A 19,311-nucleotide genomic window follows, 5' to 3' on the forward strand; every position below is an offset into this window, starting at 1 on the left:
GTGTTGCCCAGGCTGGTGTCAAACTCCTGGCCTCAAGCCATCCTCTAGCCGTAGCCTCCCAAAGTGCTAGAATTACAGGCGTGAATCACTGAACCCAGCCATCATTTCCATGTTTACATCTGTGTTCTTGTTATTGGTCATACTTAGGTCCAAAAAAGTTAGTTTACCAAACACAGACTCTACTTTCCAGGTTATTAAATTACCAATAAGGCAAAGTCAGAACTTTTCAGAGATTCTGCCTTTAGGTTCCCAGGTCAGTTCGGTTTCTATCATTCATCCCTTTGTGTTAGTTTTGTAGATCACTCATTGCTACCTGGCCAGATAGTTTAACTTTCATAACATGTTTTTTTCTTTTCATCATTATTCAGATATCTTTCTGCATGCAACTGTTCTTTGATTTTATATATTTTCTATACTAATATATATGGCCTTAGCTTAGAGTGCCTTTCTTTAAGAATAGTAAAGGCTGTTGTCTCTAAGTCAGACTACCTATGTTTAAATACCGTTTCTTCTTTAATTGTCTAGCTGTGTAATCTTGGGCAAGTTACTTTGACATCTTTGAGCCCCTAATGACGATAATGATAATATAAAGTTTATGGTATTGTAATGGTAAGGATTAAAGTGAAAGCACTCAATAAATGATCGCTATTGTTGTTACTACCATTATTTTTTACTTTTCTATTTAACTTGTGAAGAAAATCTTGTTTCATTGATGCCTTCGAAATTGTATTTTTCACTTTGTATTTATTTCAAGTTCACTGTTTTACTTGTACTTGCATGCTGATTTATAGCAGTTGAGACTTTAACTGTTTTTTCTACCCCCTTCTCGGTTTTCTCATGTGAATCACTAATACCAATGATAACATTTTTTCCCATAATGTTTTCTGTTGTAAGCAGAACTTTCCCCCCTAAAATCCAGTGTATACATCTTCATTTTTCTTTATCTAGGTTTTCCATCACTTCTAAATTCTGACAGAGAGTGAACATACACATAGCTATTACTACTACTTTGATTTTAAAAAAACAACGATTTAAAAAGCAGTCTTCTTACCATTATTTCCCTTCTTTTGGGCTTTCAGTGACAGCTTAACAGACCAATACCATGCTTATTGTATAGTCAAGTAGATTGCATGAACGGTTAGGATTTCCCCTTTTGGTAAACTATTAAGACAGTCTAAAGGAATGAGGTATAATTAAAAAAAGAAAAAAAAAAGAAAGAAAGCTTTTTGAGACAGGGTCTTGCAGTGTCACCCAGGCTGGAGTACAGTGGCACAACCACTGAGTGTCAACCTCCTGGAGTCAAGCAGCTCTCCTGCCTCAGCCTTCTGAGTAACTGGGACCACGAGCATGCACTACCATAACCCAACTAAATTTTTCTGATTTTTTGTAGAGATGGGGTCTCACTTTGTTGCTCAGGCTGGTCTCAAACTTTTGGGCTCAAGTGATCCTCCCGCCTCAGCCTCCCAAAGTACAGGGATTACAGCTATGAGCCACTGTACCCAGCAGAAAAATATAATAGGTTTTAAAAATTCATGAAGAATGCATTTAAATCTCTAATTTTTAATAATCTACTATAGCATAAACATTTTCTATAAGATTGAATCATTAACTTATAAAATGAAGAAATATCTTTATCTCTTAATTCCATAAATGCCACTATAATCTATTCTATAGTATACTATGTGTAGTAATATTAGTTATGGACATATCTGAGTCTTAACAGTGGTAGTGATGATGATCAGTGATAATTAAAAAGTCATTATGTACTTTTAGCCATTTTTTATGCATTGAAATTTTGACTTTATATCCTTTCTCCTGTCTGAGTTTCTGGAGCTAAGAAAAGAAATAAGCCTGGCAATACTGATGCCACTTATCCTTTTACATTCAGATGCAGAGAAAGCATTTTGTAAATTCTTCAACTAATTTCTGCGCTATTGCTAGTTAGTCACTGTTGCTTTATGGAAATATGTAGGTATGTATGGATTGCTTTCCTTCCAAAGAGTTCTGCATTTCCTAAGTAATATTTTTATGTTATAAGTATACTACCTTTCATATTTCCCTGAATTTGTATGCCTTATTTGGTGAATTGCTTTCTTCTATATAGAATCTAGAGTGAACTTCCCACATGTTACATCAAAGTCAACCTTAATTTTGACATACCACTCTTAAATTATCTAAATATTATTTGTCCCTCCCACATGTCATCACTTTCTTAGGTTTTTTTTGTTTTTGTTTTTAACTTCAGTTTCCATTTTATCAGTTGACTTTCTTTTGGGGACCATTATTCACAAGAAATAAGAATCTGCCTGCCAGTGCAGTCTTACTAGAATAGCAGCTTGAATGGAGTTGTAAATAGTAGGGAGCTAAGTAGGCCTACTCACCAATTAAGTCACTATTTTTTATACCAATCTCTCAGGACTTTTAGTTGCAGATTTATGACTCAGCAAAATTTTCAAATTGCTATAGACCATAGGCCTTTACATTTCCATATAGGCATAGCAGAGCATATTAAATTCACGAGTGCCTTCTCTTGGCAGTGAATAGTAGTCTATAATTCTTATGTTTCAGTAATAGAGAGTAACAAATGTTACGGATTATAAAGACGAAAATCCTACAAGACAGATGAAGGAAACTGATGGCAATGACAAATAATAAATGCTTCTTTGGTTGTCAGTTGTCTTACTAATAAGTTATATCCTATTCTAAGTATTTTTTGTACAATTACGCATGCAGAGTTTAACTTTGGGGAGACTCTGTAGGAAATCGATCATATTTCTAAGTCAAATTTTTTTCATCTTGGTGTTATTTTACTGAGGTTATTATTTGTTAGGTCTCATATTGCTTTGCATCTTAACTTTTATATGTAATTCTTTTGTTATTGTTGTGGTTTTAAAAAAAACTTAGCAAGAGTCATCCCTCAGTATTTGTGCGGAATTGGTTCTGTCACCTTTGTTGAATTACCAAAATCCACAGATGCTCCAGTCCCTTGTAAAAAATGGTTATTTGCATATAACCTATACACATCCTCCTAAATACTTTAAGGAATCACTAGATTACTTATAATACCTAATACTATGTAACCACTGTGTCAATAGTTGTTACACTGTAGTTTTAATTTTTTTATTGTTGTATTGTTATTTTTACCTTATTTGAATATCTTTTGATCCAAGGTTGATTGAATCTGTGGATACGGAAGGCCAACTTTACTTTGTTTTTTAGAACAGGGTTATATTTGTGGAGAATTCAGCATGATAGTACAGAAAGTTAGCATAAACCTACTACCTCCCCCATATGCAATTTCCCCTGTTATTGCTATTCTGCATTAATGTGGTATATTTGATATAATTGATCAGCAGTGATACATTATTAAAGTTTATATTTTATATTGGCATTTATTCTTTGTGTTAAGCAGTTCTGTGGGTTCTGATAAATGTATAATGTCTTATGTCTACCATTATATTACCATATGGAATAGTTTCACTGCCTTGAAATTCCCTTCTGTTCCAACTATTCATCCCTTGTATCCTGCAACCCTTCTATGATCACTTGTTAGTCCCAGGAATTTTATTCATTGGATATTCTACATAGACAGTCATGTCATCCACAAATAGTTTTATTTTTTCCTTTATAATTGGTATTTTTCTTTCTTTATTGATATGATTGTGTAATTTTTCTGCAGTTAATGTGATAGAATACATTAATTGATTTCAAATGTTTAGCCTCACATAACAGGAATAAACCTTTTGAATTTTATTTTTAGTAATAAAATGTTTAAATCTGATACCTGCTGGACTGCATAGTTTTACACAGTTCAGACAAGTCTGTATCATGTTCTATAGTTGGAGGATCATGTTCTATAGTTGTTATGCCAATGGAACATGTGTTAATGTTAAAAAGCTATGAAATATGTCTTTCATGGAAAAGAAATTAATGTTCATACATGTTAAATGTGGCTTATTTACTTTAGTTTATTTTAATGAAATGTAGAATCTTGGGAGAAACATTAAAAAATCCTTAAGTATTTTGCAGGGTTGGGGAATTAATTTTTGTTTAGTCCTGAGAAATTACAATTCTTAGGTAAATGAGATTTTAAAAATACATTCAAGAGTGAAAATATACTCTTGAATTATTTTCATCATTATATTCAAAGCAATTTATTCTGTTTGTTAATGTTGATATAATTTATATTCACAGCTATTTGAAATATATTAAAAGTATAATATGTTCAGAAGTATCAAGTCATTCTTGATTCTTTATCCTTAGCATGTACTTTGAAAATAGTTATTTTACATTTATAGGATATCCTTTTGCTTAATCCGATCTACTTTTGAACAGTTTAAAAGCAGTATGAAAAAGCAATTTGAATGATACAAATATTTGATTAGTGCTGTAATAAATGAGGAATGAATGAGTCCCTTTTTTCTTCTTTGCAGTCCCCAAAGCTCCAGAGATAGATCCTGTAGAGTGTTTGGTGGCAGATAACTCTGTAACAGTAGCTTGGAGAATGCCAGAAGAAGATAATAAGATTGACCATTTTATACTGGAACATAGGAAGACTAATTTTGATGGACTTCCACGTGTAAAGGATGAGCGATGCTGGGAGATAATTGATAATATTAAGGGTACTGAGTATACACTATCAGGTAACGTGATTGCATTTCAGGAATCTTATGCTCAGAAGATAAATGTAGTTCTGAAAAATATTTTGAGTTACTTTAAAGGATAAAGTTTTAAAGTTTCTTTAGCCATACTGGGTTTTTATATATTTATTATGGAAATGATTTTCTGTTGAAACATCAAAGAAACCTTTTTTTTTTTTTTTGAGATAGGGTCTTGCTCTGTTATCACCCAGGCTGGAGTGCAGTGGTGGGATCTTGGCTCACTGCAACCTCACCTCCTGGGTTCAAAAGATTTTCCCACCTCAGCCTCCTGAGAAGCTGGGACTACAGGCGTGGGCCACCATGCCTAGCTAGTTTTTGTATTTTTTGGTAGAGACAGGGTTTCACCATGTTACCCAGGCTGGAAACCTTTGTTTTTGTTACTTTTGGACATTTGTAACATAGTATAACAGAATATATGTAAAACAAGTATGAAGGGATATTCTGAAAACAGTATTTCAGAATAACATTTAATTTTTACCTTGGTTTTCTGACTCTTAAAAAGCTATTTATTTATTTATTTATTTATTTTTTTGATGTTTTCGGTACCCATTTCAGTAATAACATAAATACTGTTGCTTTTACTGTTTTAAGATTACCTTCATATTAATAAAGATCTGTGACTTGGTATAATATTAGAAATTCGTGTTGGCTTTTTGAAAGAGGCTGTCTCAATATATTGTGGATTTTTTTTTTTTTTTGAGACAGAGTCTTATTCTGTCGCCAGGCTGGAGTGCAGTGGTGCAGTCTTGGCTCGCTGCAACCTCCGCCTCCTGGGTTCAAGCGATTTTTCCGCCTTAGCCTTTTGAGTAGCTGGGACCAAAGGCACGTACTACCACAGCCGGCTAATTTTTGTATTTTTAGTAGAGACGGGGTTTCACCTTGTTGGCCAGGATGGTCTCGATCTCTTGGCCTCGTGATCTGCCCTCCTCGGCCTTCCGAAGTGCTAGGATTACAGGCGTGAGCCACCGCGCCCAGCCTATAGTGGACTTTTATATTTGAAATGGCTAAATATTGCCTGAGTTATTCAATGTTTTTTATGCCTGAGCAGTGATATTAGGAGCACCATCATTGAGCAGTTACCATTTGTCAGGAGATGGGCTCAAGTGTATTACATATAGTACATCTCATTTAATCAGCCTAATCTCATTTATTTTTACAACAATCATGAAGTTGGTTTTATCATTTTTGTTCTACAGCTAGAAAACTGAGGCTCAGTCAAGTTGTTGAAGGTCGCATAGCTAGTAATTTCTAAACTGAGATTTTAATCTAGACGTAACTTCAAAATGCTTATTATTAATCTCTGCTTTACTTCCTCTTTAAATTTATTTTCACATAAAAAAACAATGTTTCATGAATATAAATATTAGGGTGTCCACTTTAAATTGAATTTGTTATTGTAAATTGTACCATCTCTCTTTCAGTGAAATACTACTTTTAATGAGGCTTGAAAGGTTACTTTTAAATCACTTGGTTAAAATAAAAGTTGATGCTCCCTTTGGCAGCACATATACTAAAATTGGAACGAGACAGAGAAGATTAGCATGGCCCCTGTGCAAGGATGACACGCAAATTCATGAAGCGTTCCATATTTTTTTTGGGAAAACTGGCTAGCCACGTGCAGAAAGCAGAAACTGGACCCCCTCCTGACACCTTACACTTAAATTAACTCCAGATGGATTAAAGATTTAAACATAAGACCTAACACCGTAAAAACCCTAGAAGAAAACCTAGGCAATACCATTGAGGACATAGGCATAGGCAAGGACTTCATAACTAAAACACCAAAAGCATTGGCAACAAAAGCCAAAATAAACAAATGGGATCTAATTAAATTCCAGAGCTTCTGCACAGCAAAAGAAACAATCATTAGAGTGAACCGGCAACCAACAGAATGGGAAAAAATTTTTGCAATCTACCCATCTGACAAAGGGCTAATATCCAGAATCTACAAAGAACTAAAACAGATTTACAAGAAAAAAAACAAACAAACCCATTCAAAAGTGGGCAAAGGATATGAACAGACACTTTTCAAAAGAAGATATATACGAGGCCAACAAACATATGAAAAAATGCTCATCATCACTGGTCATTAGAGAAATGCAAATCAAAACCACATTGAGATACCATCTCACACCAGTTAGAATGGCGATCGTTATAAAATCTGGAGACAACAGATGCTGGAGAGGATGTGAAGAAATAGGAACACTTTTACACTGTTGGTGGGGGTGTAAATTAGTTCAACCATTGTGGAAGACAGTGTGGCGATTCCTCAAGGACCTAGAAATAGAAATTCTATTTGACCCAGCAATCCCATTACTTGGTATATATCCAAAGGATTATAAATCGTTCTATTATAAAGATGCATGCACATGAATGTTCATCATGGCAGTGTTTACAATAGCAAAGACCTGGAACCAACCCAAATGCTCATCGATGATAGACTGGACAGGGAAAATGTGGCACATACGCACCATGGAATACTATGTAGCCATAAAAAACAATGAGTTCCTGTCCTTTTTAGGGACATGGACGAACCTGGAAACCATCATTCTCGGCAAACTGACACAAGAACAGAAAATCAAACACCACATTTCTCACTCATAGTCGGGTGTTGAACAATGAGAACACATGGACTCAGGGAGGGGAGCATCACACACTGGGGTCTGTTGTGGGGGACTAGGGGAGGGACAGCAAGGGGTAGGAAGTTGGGGAGGGATAACATGGGGAGAAATGCCAGATATAGGTGATGCGGATGAAGCAGTAAACCACATTGCCATGTATGTACCTATACAACATTCCTGCATATTCTTCACATGTACCCCAGAACCTAAGGTGCAATAAAATATATATATATTTAAAATAAAAATAAAAGTTGATAAACTATTTCTTTTGAAGAAAATAATAATTAAATCATGATTCCTCTTATTTTAAGCATATCACTCTTTCAACATAAATTCATACCCTTCCTGAATACAGAGACACAGTACTTAATGTTTAAAGTCTCATACTCATGCTTTTGGGAATAGAGTTCTTTACTTTTCATGTTTGAAAATCATGTTCTCATTTTTTCAGGCTTAAAATTTGATTCAAAGTATATGAATTTCAGAGTGCGAGCTTGTAACAAGGCTGTGGCTGGAGAGTATTCTGATCCAGTGACTCTAGAGACCAAAGGTAAGATCAGGAGCTATTTAAACATCATAAAACAAAGCTTAACATCTGAAGTTATTCATAACTTTGTAACAGGAAGCACTTCATGTGATGTTGAGTTCCTTCTCCACTTCCCCTAGCAAAGCTTTCTCAACAGTAAGGATTTTAAGAAAGGGAAAATAGAACTGCATTAGAGGTTTTAATTGGGTTTTCCTATGTGATTATGTTCATGCAGATAAAATAGACTCAGATGATGGTATTGTATTCTCTGGTGGATGATTAATTTATAAATTTCAATCTTGTTACTAACAGGTAAGTGTCACCGAGATTTGCTTAGAGTTTTCTCATAGAATGGATTATGAATCAATATAGGGGAAGTATCTGTTTGGTTTAGTTCAGGTCCTTTCTGTTTTCCTGAATCTTATTGTAGTAATTAACATTTATATATGTTAATGGTTGCAAAGCACTCTTGGTTCTTTATTAGATTACTAAAATCATCTTGAGAAATCAGTGTACTAGATATTATTGATATCCATATTGCAGATGAGAAAAATTAAGTTTTAATATGTTAAATGAGTTTCCCATGATCCCTAGACCTAACTTGGATAGGTGTGAATAAGAATCCACTTCTGAGTTCTGTACCAGCCTTTACTATGAGCCTGGAACCTAGGTTCTTCTAGTCTCTGCAAGCAATTTGGATGTAATGAAAACTCCCTAGAGTAGCAGACTTGAATACAGAGGATTTTTTAGGTGTTTACCAATTTGAAGGTCATAATGCTAGAGACTTTCACAATTGTGAGATGATTATTGACTGGATTTAATTCCGGAACCAGACTCTACACATTCTTGTAGGCACTTGGGGCATAAGGCCTCTAGTTCATATAGCATTTGACTAGGTTTACCTGTCAAAATTTGACAGGATTTGGAGGATGACAAAAAAAATCACATCAGACTAAAACAAAATATGAGGCTTATAAATTATTGATGAGACAAACTCAGAAAAATGTTAGCATCACAAAGGTCTAAAATAAAATCTAACTTGAAGTAATTTGTTTGGATTAGAAAATGTTTTTATTTGAGAACTATAGGTAACTTAGCCAAGAAATGCAATTACTCTGTATTACTTGTTATAAAACTGAGATGTTACTGTGGTTTCTTTAGAAGTTTTTACCATTTGAAAATATAGTCATAGCGGGGCACAGTGAGCGCTGTAATCCCAGCACTTTAGAAGGCCGGGGCAGGCAGATCACCTGAGGTTGGCAGTTCAAGACCAGTCTGACTAACATGGATAAACCCTGTCTCTACTAAAAATACAAAAAATTAGCCAGGTGTGGTGGTGCATGCTGTAATCCCAGCTAGTCGGGAGGCTTAGGCAGGAGAATCACTTGAACCTGGGAGGTGGAGGTTGCAGTGAGCCGATGAGCTCAGATCGTGCCATTGCACTCCAGCATGGGTAACAAGTAAAATGCCATCTCAAAGAGCTGCATAAGAAAGATCCACATTTTTACAAATGACACACTGAACAATTGTTTACCAATTTGGCTTGTTGCAGCCTTTTTCAGTCAACCAGTAGAAATTAGTACATGGACAAAAAACTAGAGAAAGAAAGGAAAAAAGGTAGAGACTAAATAGTTGAGCCTACCAAAATTTCATATCCTTCCACGTAAGGTTCTTGGTATGGAAAATAGTGAACATTGTTTATTTCTGTCCCTTCAACATACGTAGCACTGTTTCTTCTGGCATTGAAATTCTCAAAAGTAATGAGTAATATAAGTTCTGTTCTTATCACCAGAATATTTAAGCTATATTATTATTGATTTTTTGTGAAGGTAAATGATATTATATTACTAAATCATAAATTACTCTCCAACTTTAATTGATAGCAGCTATGATATAATTTTATCAAGAAAGCAGCCACTGGCACAAGTAAAACATAAGAAACATATCTGTACTCTGATATTTGGAGCTTTGTTTTCACAGACTTTTAAAGATAAGGAAACCAGTATCTAGTTTTATTATAGGGCTCATACAAGAGATAGGACGTCACTTTTGAGGCTAGATTTTTTTTTTTTTAATACAGAGTGTTACCTGTGTTGCCTTAGAGGAGCTCTATAACTCTACTGAGGTCCTATAAAGGGATAATGTCCAAAAAGAGAAAGAGATATGAAAATGACACTCCTTAGGATTGAAACCCATGCCTTTTTGTTTGGATGCTGCGGCATTTGATAATTCTGGTCTTAAGTGGTTTGGGATGGTACTTTCTTTTTTTTTTGACACCAGAAGGTGGCCCTTCTCTCCTTCATAGCAAACATTAGGGGACAGCCTTAGGCTGTCTTTCTTTTTTTAAAAAAAAAAAAAAACAGCCTTAGGATTTTAGCAAGTAGTTGAGAATTGATGGCACCTTAGAGTTAAATCCAACTTTCTTTCTCAAAAATGTAGTGCTGTCCCATTCATTACCTAATAGCTCACATATAGATGTTAATTTTATTAAGGCAGTTCATTCTTGGAAATTAAGTGTTAACTTAATCCTAACCTTCTGGTAACCTGACTATTAAAGAATTCTATTTTCATTTTTGTTAAGAAGCTGCATTATTGCTGCATTATTTCTTTTTTCTGTAAGTTTATTTCTGTTTAGATACAGATTTTGAAAGCTGTGAACTTCCTTGTATTGTATGACATTTACTGGAAACTGTGTGGTCAGTAGATTTGTATTCAGAATCTTGTTTCATAAATAAAAACAATGAACAATAGCTCCAATGCATAGTTGAAATTAAAATGCTCTTTATAGAACAGTAGGGGATAAAAGGATTATTGATTCATTAAGTAAACAGGCTCTCTATATGTTTATTTTGTTGTTTGATGATGCATAGTACACAGACACACTGAAGCCTTAGCTAAATTAAGTAATATCTGTAAGTGAAATCGAGTTTTATAAAGGGATACTGTTATTTCTTAATTACTAGAAGTTTGAACTTTTGGAGGGAAATAGAATATATATACAGATTAGTTAGTAACTATGTAATAGCTGATACCTTGCAAGATTGAGATTCTGAGAGTTATATTTTAAGATAAAAGGAATGGTACATTGATCAGCCATGAATCAATACATTCTAATGATTTACCCTCAGTTTCCAGAAAGGGAAGCTTATAACTTGTTTCACTGATTTTCTAAATTAGCAGTTCTGAGTAAGTCTTGTGAAAAGTATAGATAATTCCTCAAAATATCAAATAATCTGGAAAGCATAGTTTTGTTTTATGAGTTTTTTTGTTTGTTTTCATTTATGTGGTCCCTTTTTCCTGTGTACTCTTTGCCATGTAAATCATCTATCAGCTTGGCCAGTTTCCTTGTTCAGTCGTCATGGCCTTAGTTTCTCCATGCTTGTCTTACTTTGAAACTGAGAGTTTAGGTGTGAAATTATTAAATATTAGAACATCAGAGAAAATGTGTATGCCAGGTTCTATAATTTTTTACACTGTGTAGCTTTATCCTTTTCCTTAATTCTTCCAGTTCCCCTTCCTATTTAGTTATAACAGTCAACTGATATCCTAATAACAGGAAATTGAAGTTACTGTGTACTCATTGAGATTTTAGTAGAATGAACAGCAGAAATGCCAGCAGCCATTCAAGTACATTGTATTTGGTTGGAGTATAGGATATATTGAGAAGAATAATGGGAAATCCGATAAGAATTATAAATTATAGCCTAATTGTTGAGAACTTTAAGAGCTAAGATTATGAATTTGAACTTTATTTTCTGTATTCAGTATTGAATTGAGTTGGAAAATACTGTGATGATAGCGGTGTTTCAGAAAGTGGAGATATGCTATATTTTAAAAATATATTGAAATATTGTCTTAAATAGCACTTAACTTCAATTTGGATAACTCTTCATCCCATTTGAACTTGAAAGTTGAAGATACCTGTGTAGAGTGGGATCCTACTGGAGGAAAAGGCCAAGAAAGTAAAATTAAAGGAAAGGAGAACAAGGGCAGGTAAGCTAGGGCATTAAATCTGTCATATGAACAAATGCTTGTATACTGGTTCTTAAGTAACAGTAACTTACATTGAAATTCTTAGTCAATATACCTATGAGATTTATGGTATATTAGTAGCACCAAAGTGAAGAATATAATACTATTTGTGAATAGTTGAATGACATTAACGTTTTTATTACTCTTTTTTATTTTCATTCCTAATCCTCTTATACATTTTCATTTCAGTATTCCAATTTTTTAAAGTTACATGTGCAGCAACTTGACTTGCTTTAGAAGAAGTTTCTGGTATAATACCTGAATTTTAGACTTACAGATCACCTATCTTACCTGCAGGTCTGGTTTGCACTAAATGACAGCGTTTAGCAGGTACAACCCTAGGGTCTTAACCTCTCATCAGCAACACAATGAACCTAAGAGGCAAGCTCGAGGACCTTTTGTTATTGTCATAACTAACTTATTTAAATAAAATCAAAGCATGGGAGCCTCTTTCTTTTTTAATAGAAGAAATTTTTGCTCAAATTGAAGATAAATGCCATGTGAGTTACGATAATGAACCCCAGAAAATTCCTCACCAGGCCTTTAATCTGATTTTGTTATAAGCTGTTAAAGTTATAAAACAGTTTCTTAACAGTTGCCTGTTTTTATCTGACAGTGTCCATGTTACTTCACTGAAGAAACATACAAGGTGATGATCTATGTCTGTCTAGTTCTAGGACTTAGTATAATCTAGCTTGGCTGATTTAAAACAACTTTTGATTTTTTCTTTTAACCAATATGCAGAAGCCATTGTGGCAGCGTTCATAAGCTAAAACACTGCTCTGCGTAGACTGTATTGGTAGCTTACGTTTTGAATTTACATTGTAGTGTGCTGCATATTATTTGGATTGTATTGTATGTGGTAACAAAATAAGCTCTGCTTTAAAGTCTTTCTCGAATTTATTTCCCTTATCTGATTTTTTTCTGCTTTTACTCATACCTGGCATCTTTCTTGTTGTACTGAATAATATTCATTAGTTTAACATTGTAGCTTTGCTTTTATTTGACACACGACAGGTTTGAATAGTTCTCTATTTTATAGTGATGAGGCAGTTTCAAAAGCAACAAGAACAAAAAATAAAGGTCATTGCTAAAGACAGTGCCAGAAAGATAAATTGTTTCAATTTGCATGAGTAATAATGTGCTTATTTTGAAGATACTACATATCTTTACTGGAAACCAGAATGTGTTCTCTTCTCAAAATTAGCTTCTTCTTCTTTTCAGTTGATTTACCCATTATTGGTAAAAGTGATTTTATGGTGTATTATAAATTGGAAAATGCTGGATTTAATAGCCTATGAAATTTTGTTTGGTCACTTGGAAATTTTTAGATTGCATATTTATGATTTAAGGTTATGTCATTTCTTCCTCCCTACTTTTTAAGAGTATTTTACATATAGGCTACTTGTGGAATGTTATACGCATTTATATATTCTTTCCATAAATATTTGCTCACCGTAGGATATCTGCTGGATGTTACAGGATTTATAGGGATTAAACACTGTCTCTTCTTTCAAGAAATTTGCCCTAATTTATGTAGATGAGATGTATGTAAAAGTAGCAATAATGCAAAGTAGATATATGTGCAATGCTAAATGTGAATAAAGGTGTTCAGAGGAAGAAAGACATCTAGAGCTGCCAGGTGTTGAGGTGGTCAGGTAGGATAGTGAGCCTAACTAAATAATAATCAAGCCCTTATTGATGTGCTGTGATGGTATACGCAAGAGGCCACAAAGGAAAGCTACTCACTTCCCCAGTGTTCAGTTTTTCCCAACAGAGTGGCCCTGGGTGAAGGTCACGTAAATCAACACAGATAACAAGTAGTGGATCTTCTCAATGACAGCAAGCCCCAAACAAAAGGCTCCTGCCAGTTTATGGACCTGAGAACCAAGAAGGTGGGGAGTGAGGGGCTAAAATAGGAAAATACTAAAACAGAGTGTAGAAGAATGTTTTTAGACCATCACGCCTCCCCTGGCCTCTGCCCTAAAAGGAGTTTTACACAGAGGCACCTGAAAGGCATCTCGGCCTATGGCCTCCCTCTGATAAGGGGACCTCTGAATAGAGATGCCTTGGCTAGGAATGCAGATGTGGCGTATGATCGTGGTGGGGAGAAGTGTGGAATTGCAACTCTCTCTAGAAACTACAGCGCATTAGCTGTGCACCAAGTCTGGTGTGAGGAGGGCAGCTCACCCTACCCTGTGCCCCCACCCTGCCTCACCAACACCTGCCTATGCTTGGGCCTGAAAGATCACACATAGAATGTGGGCCTGGAGCTGGACTCCTCAGACTGGTTATTTAGCCTGTTAGGATTTGGGAGACTTTCATTAAAGAAATGATATTTAGGCTAGTTCCTGAGCAAGTGGAAAAATGTGTGGTGGTTAGACTTGCAGTGAAAGGGGGAACAGCCAGAGGAAAGGCACTGAAGCAGATGGTGTGAGTTTAAACATTTTGGCTGGTATAGTTAGCTGTGTAGTGCTCTCTAGGGGTGAAAAGGCTAGAAGGGCAGATTGGGACTAAATCAAGAACCAGAATGCCGTGCTAAGTCATTTGTAAGCAGTATAGAAGTACGGGAAGATTTTTAAATAGAGGAATCAGAGCTAGCTTTATCTTGTAATAATGAACAAGATGAGTCGGATAGCAAAGAGATTATTTGAGAAGCTGGTAAAACAATGCAGACGAGAGATAGCTAAAGAGCCTTACTTAAATTCAGGTAGTTAAATGGCCAGGGTGTTCTTAGCCCTGGGTGAGGGAGGTGATGGGAGGAGATCATGCTTGACGTAAAACTTATTATAAGTTGTTTCTTGCAAAAGTGACTTAGGATTGGAAGTCTGGAATGCAGCAATGGAAGAGTTCTCCTTATTTAACTTTTCTCTGAAATTAAACTGCCAATGTCAATAGTTATGTCTGTTTTTCTTTTCTCCATGCTTCCCTTTATTTCTTTACTACTGGTAAGTTATAAATTTTTAAAAATTATTTTTCTGGTTATCAAAATAGCTCTTAACACATTTTGAAGCAGTGCTAAGTGAAATTTTTCTATTTATTTATATGACGTTCACTTTCTATTTGTTGCCCTGAATTACTTGGGAAATATTTTTCAGAATGCATGTTTTCTCTCAGCAGACCCTCTCACCCACCAGTTGAGGAGGTGAACATCAGTGTATTTTGAAAAAGTTTCCTGATTATTTCTCATTCTGTTGTGCCTTTTCAATTGACAATCATTGATTTGTTACAAAATGCCAAAGGTCTTTGTTTTTCCAATTTAGCACTTTGACTCAGGAAGCTACAGATGGCCCTTAATTGACAATATCACATATTTACTCAGGAAGATACAGATGGTCCTTAATTGGTAACATCACAAATTTACTATCTGTTTACTCAGATGAGCTCCTTCTAGTCAGATATTGTACACCTACTGTGTACTGAGGATGCAGAGATGAGATGTGGTTCCTAGCAACAGTTATTTCCCTTCCCTCAGCTACTCCATAGCCAAGTTCCTCACTTGCCATAGCAAACAAGGACTAAGGGTGCCATATGATAGATTGTGTAAAACCTGTCTTTTCATCACCCTTTTAATCCTTGCTCCTTGATAGGAGAGTTTTGCTTTGTTTTACCTCAGTGGCTCCTAGCCCAGCTGAACAGCAAAGTCTTGAAATTCTTACTTTAAAAACACAGACATGTGTTTCTCAAGCCTGCCCTCCAGTGTCTGATTTAGTAGTTTATGGTAAGTCCTGGTAATTTGCATTTTTTAACGTTTCCCAAGTGGTTCTGATGTGCATCTATGTAGGAAAACCACTGATTTGGCTCGTTTAATTCCTTCTCACTCCTGATTACACATTTACTTCAACCTCTCATCTCCTTTCATTTGATTCATACCTAGTTGCCCAAAACAAAATCTTGTTGACTTTCTTTGCTCTGTTTCTCAGCTGAATAGCAACCACAGTCATGACTGTTAGTAGTAAGGAGAATACTACCAATACTAGAAAACACTGGGCTTTGAAGTCAAGTTAGATATAATGAAGAGCTAGTGTTCTGAGATTATTGTATCCCGTCTTCCTTCTCTAGTTACAAAAGTAATTTTTCACAAATACTGACATTTTTGATTAATTAAAAGTGGGTTCATTTTTGTATAATCACCAATATTTGCTATTGAATAACTTGGGTGGAGGAAGATTGATATGCAGTCAATTTATGAATTGGTAACTTGATGAATTGGGTAATCTTTGGTGAGCTCTGCACCCATTTTTTTTTCTAAGGGAGAATGTACTTTCATTTCAAATAACCTCAATCACACGAAGTTCTTTTATTACATAGGTGTTCTGGAGACCTAAAAGCTTTTTTGTTATAATTTATATACCATGTTGAAACAAATTTACTTTTACCTTCTTTCTTTTCCTGTCTTCCTTTAATGTTGCATCTAAAATATTGTTTTTCACATCTTTTTTTTTTTTTTTTTTTTAAAAAAAAGTGTGGTTTCTTTAATTTAGTATTTCCAGAAGCCCAGCCTAAAAAGAGAAAAGTATAGCTGGTTAAAAAAAGGAAGAAGCCCTAAAGCTGGCTTCTTCCCATAGTACCTCTGTGGCATCTGCGTTCAGGAAATTCCCTTGAGTTCAGGAAATGGTTTAAAAATTGCTGATTTCAAGATTGTTTGCCCCCTACAAGATCATGAATATAGAGCTAAATGTACTATTTTTTTTTAAACTTTGGGGCAAATACAATGTTATATTTTCTCCTGAGCTTAAGATAAAACTTTTGAAAACACATGGACCTTTTGTAATCAGGCTTTTAACATTCTCTATCAGCTTGTATAAAATGAATCAGAAAGAAAATTATGATGTAGTTCTTTTTTCCTGAGTTATCAGTTGACAATGTTTGCACTTTTACTTTCTTACCAATGACTCTTGCAAGTATTGTATAAGTATCAGCTTAGAAAACGTGGTCATTCCAAACTTTGAAGAAGTAAAAACATATATTTTTGTTATTCAGGATAAAGAGTATAAATGTTTAGTAATTTTTGTTTCTATCCTTCATTTTGGAGAAGACTTCAACAACTATTCTGGAATTTTCCCCCCTCACATTCTGTTTTGCTGTCCCCCTACCCAATGGCAAGAAACTACTTTCTTCCTTAGCACAAGTTTCACAGAATTTTTAATCTGTCCACATTCACCTTTGTCCATGCTGTCTGTTCAAATAGAACCTATAGTCACTTTTTAAGTGTCTTTTTAAATAAATACCTTTACAGAAAGGACCTTTGAAATCCCTTGGGAGAAATAAACTAAGTCATGTGAATGTTATAGTTCTAGACCTATACTTTTGCTACTTAATATTATTCACTAAAAAGACAGTTGAAGTGGTCCTGCATTCTTTGAAATTGTCTAATAAATCTGCTGATAGCAAGACATTTAAATAATGCAGAATGAAGCCACTGAATTATGAAATGAATCATATGAAATGACTTTAAATTTTATCTGTATTCTTGTTTTGCCTTTGTCAGGCATTTCTATTCTAGTATTGATAGCTTATATTAAAATCTACTAAATTGATCTTTTCTTTTTTTTTTTTTGAGACGGAGTTTCGCTCTTGTTACCCAGGCTGGAGTGCAATGGCTCCATCTCGGCTCACCGCAACCTCCGCCTCCTGGGTTCAAGCAATTCTCCTGCCTCAGCCTCCCAAGTAGCTGGGACTACAGGCGTGCGCCACCATGCCCAGCTAATTTTTGTATTTTTAGTAGAGACAGGGTTTCACCATGTTGACCAGGATGGTCTCGATCTCTTGACCTTGTGATCCACCCGTCTCGGCCTCCCAAAGTGCTGGGATTACAAGCGTGAGCCACCGCGCCCAGCCTTAAATTGATCTTTTCTTAGGAAGAAAATTTCCAGGGCTATGTTGGAAAAAAGTACTTTTATTGCTAATTAGTGGTGAGAATATAGTTATCCCATTTTCTCTAAATAATAACTTTAGGATAATCTTGACCCAAAAATCTTTTTTTAAATGCAGTAATTCAATATAATTAAAATGTTATTTTGAAAACATCTTTGGGACTTAATCTATTTTGAGTTTTTGAAAGATAGTAAAGATCCCAATATTCTCAAGTTTTCCATATATCATATAATTTGATATAAGAGGAAGTCAAGGTGGATCTTGTCTATTTTAGTAGGAGAAATGCTTTATAATACTTGATATTATCCTGTGCATGGATTTGGACAATTGCCATTTCTTTCTTTCTTTCTTTTTTTTGAGACGGAGTTTCCGCTCTTGTTGCCCATGCTAGAGTGCAGTGGTGCAATCTTGGCTCACCACAACCTCTGCTTCCCGGGTTCAAGTGATTCTCCTGCCTCAGCCACATGAGTAGCTGGGGTTACAGGCATGTGCCACAATGCCCAGCTAATTTTGTATTTTTAGTAGAGATGGGGTTTCTCCATGTTGGTCAGGCTGGTCTTGAACTTCCGACCTCAGGTGATCCACTTGCCTTGGCCTCCAAAGTGCTGGGATTACAGGTGTGAGTCACCATGCTTGGCCACCATTTCTATTTTTAAGAAGGTAAGATTCAGAGCAAAAATACTCACTATTTATAAAAAGGGTTATTTAGTTGTGATTATAAGAAGAAACCTATCTTTGCTTTTAAGTTTAATTGCAAAAAAAAGAAAGCTGTAACTCATTATCTTTCTTGAGTTCTTTTTGTTTCCTTTAGTAAGCCTTGTCGCATTTTAGCATCGTTTCTTATTTCAGCTGTGTGTTCTTTGTATAAGCCTTGCTCAGTCTGCATGCCATTAGTGTTTTCAGCCTGCTCTGTATTGATAGCTTCTTACATTTCAGCGTTTATAATTGACAGTGCTCTTTAATAATAGTTTAGATTAAATTGAATGTTGTTATTTCTATAGCATAATTAGAAATTTTTTCAGAGGCTTCTTCCATGAATTGTAATTTTAGTTTATGAAACATTTACAATATAAAATATTTGTTTTTCTTTTTTCTTCTTGCTTATCTAGAAGTGGTACACCATCCCCAAAACGAACATCTGTAGGCTCCAGGCCACCAGCAGTAAGAGGCAGTAGAGATCGTTTTACTGGAGAATCATACACAGTGCTGGGTAGGATAAAACATAATTGTTCTTTATTATCTCAGATTAAAGGCATCACAATCACACTGGTGGACTTTCCAATCAAAGTGACTGCCTATATATTGAATAAATCTTTGCAAGAAGTTTTTCTCAATTGAAGCCTAATTACTTTGGGGAGTTTTCAGAGTGTCTTACTAATTTCGATACTTTTAAAACTCTACTTTAGCTTACATAGTGTTCCCACATCTTTATATACATAAACCTGGAGGGGAGATAGTAAGGAAGAAAACCTCAGAAGCATTTTATATTCAGAAGAATAGCACTAAACATAAAGGTAAAATTATAGCAGGCACTTTGCATTTAGTGTCTGTGTGTTAACATGATTATTCTTAGAGAAAAAGTACTTGAATAAAA

General features: G+C 35.1%; 1 protein-coding gene and 1 non-coding gene across 11 annotated transcripts in view; both read left to right on the plus strand.

The window, feature by feature from the left end:
* The window catches only part of FSD1L (fibronectin type III and SPRY domain containing 1 like), an 84,486-nt gene that overhangs the window by 49,645 nt on the left and 15,530 nt on the right, over positions 1-19,311 (plus strand). For 7 of the 10 annotated variants that reach the window (XM_032240253.1, XM_032240258.1, XM_032240255.1 and 4 more), the window contains 5 exons: positions 4,434-4,643; positions 7,734-7,832; positions 11,672-11,801; positions 12,457-12,489; positions 18,827-18,927. In XM_032240253.1, coding sequence (XP_032096144.1) covers positions 4,434-4,643; positions 7,734-7,832; positions 11,672-11,801; positions 12,457-12,489; positions 18,827-18,927 — 573 coding nt within the window. The remainder of the gene's footprint in view (positions 1-4,433; positions 4,644-7,733; positions 7,833-11,671; positions 11,802-12,456; positions 12,490-18,826; positions 18,928-19,311) is intronic. The other 3 variants (XM_032240254.1, XM_032240252.1, XM_032240251.1) reach the window with 2 other exon arrangements.
* Positions 6,148-6,254, plus strand: LOC116524932. The gene has a single exon (XR_004257531.1). It is a non-coding gene; the product is annotated as a U6 spliceosomal RNA (small nuclear RNA).

This window comes from Sapajus apella, unplaced genomic scaffold (assembly GCF_009761245.1).
Source record: "Sapajus apella isolate SASKATOON/1434 unplaced genomic scaffold, GSC_monkey_1.0 scaffold46, whole genome shotgun sequence".
In the NCBI taxonomy this organism is placed as follows: domain Eukaryota; kingdom Metazoa; phylum Chordata; class Mammalia; order Primates; family Cebidae; genus Sapajus; species Sapajus apella.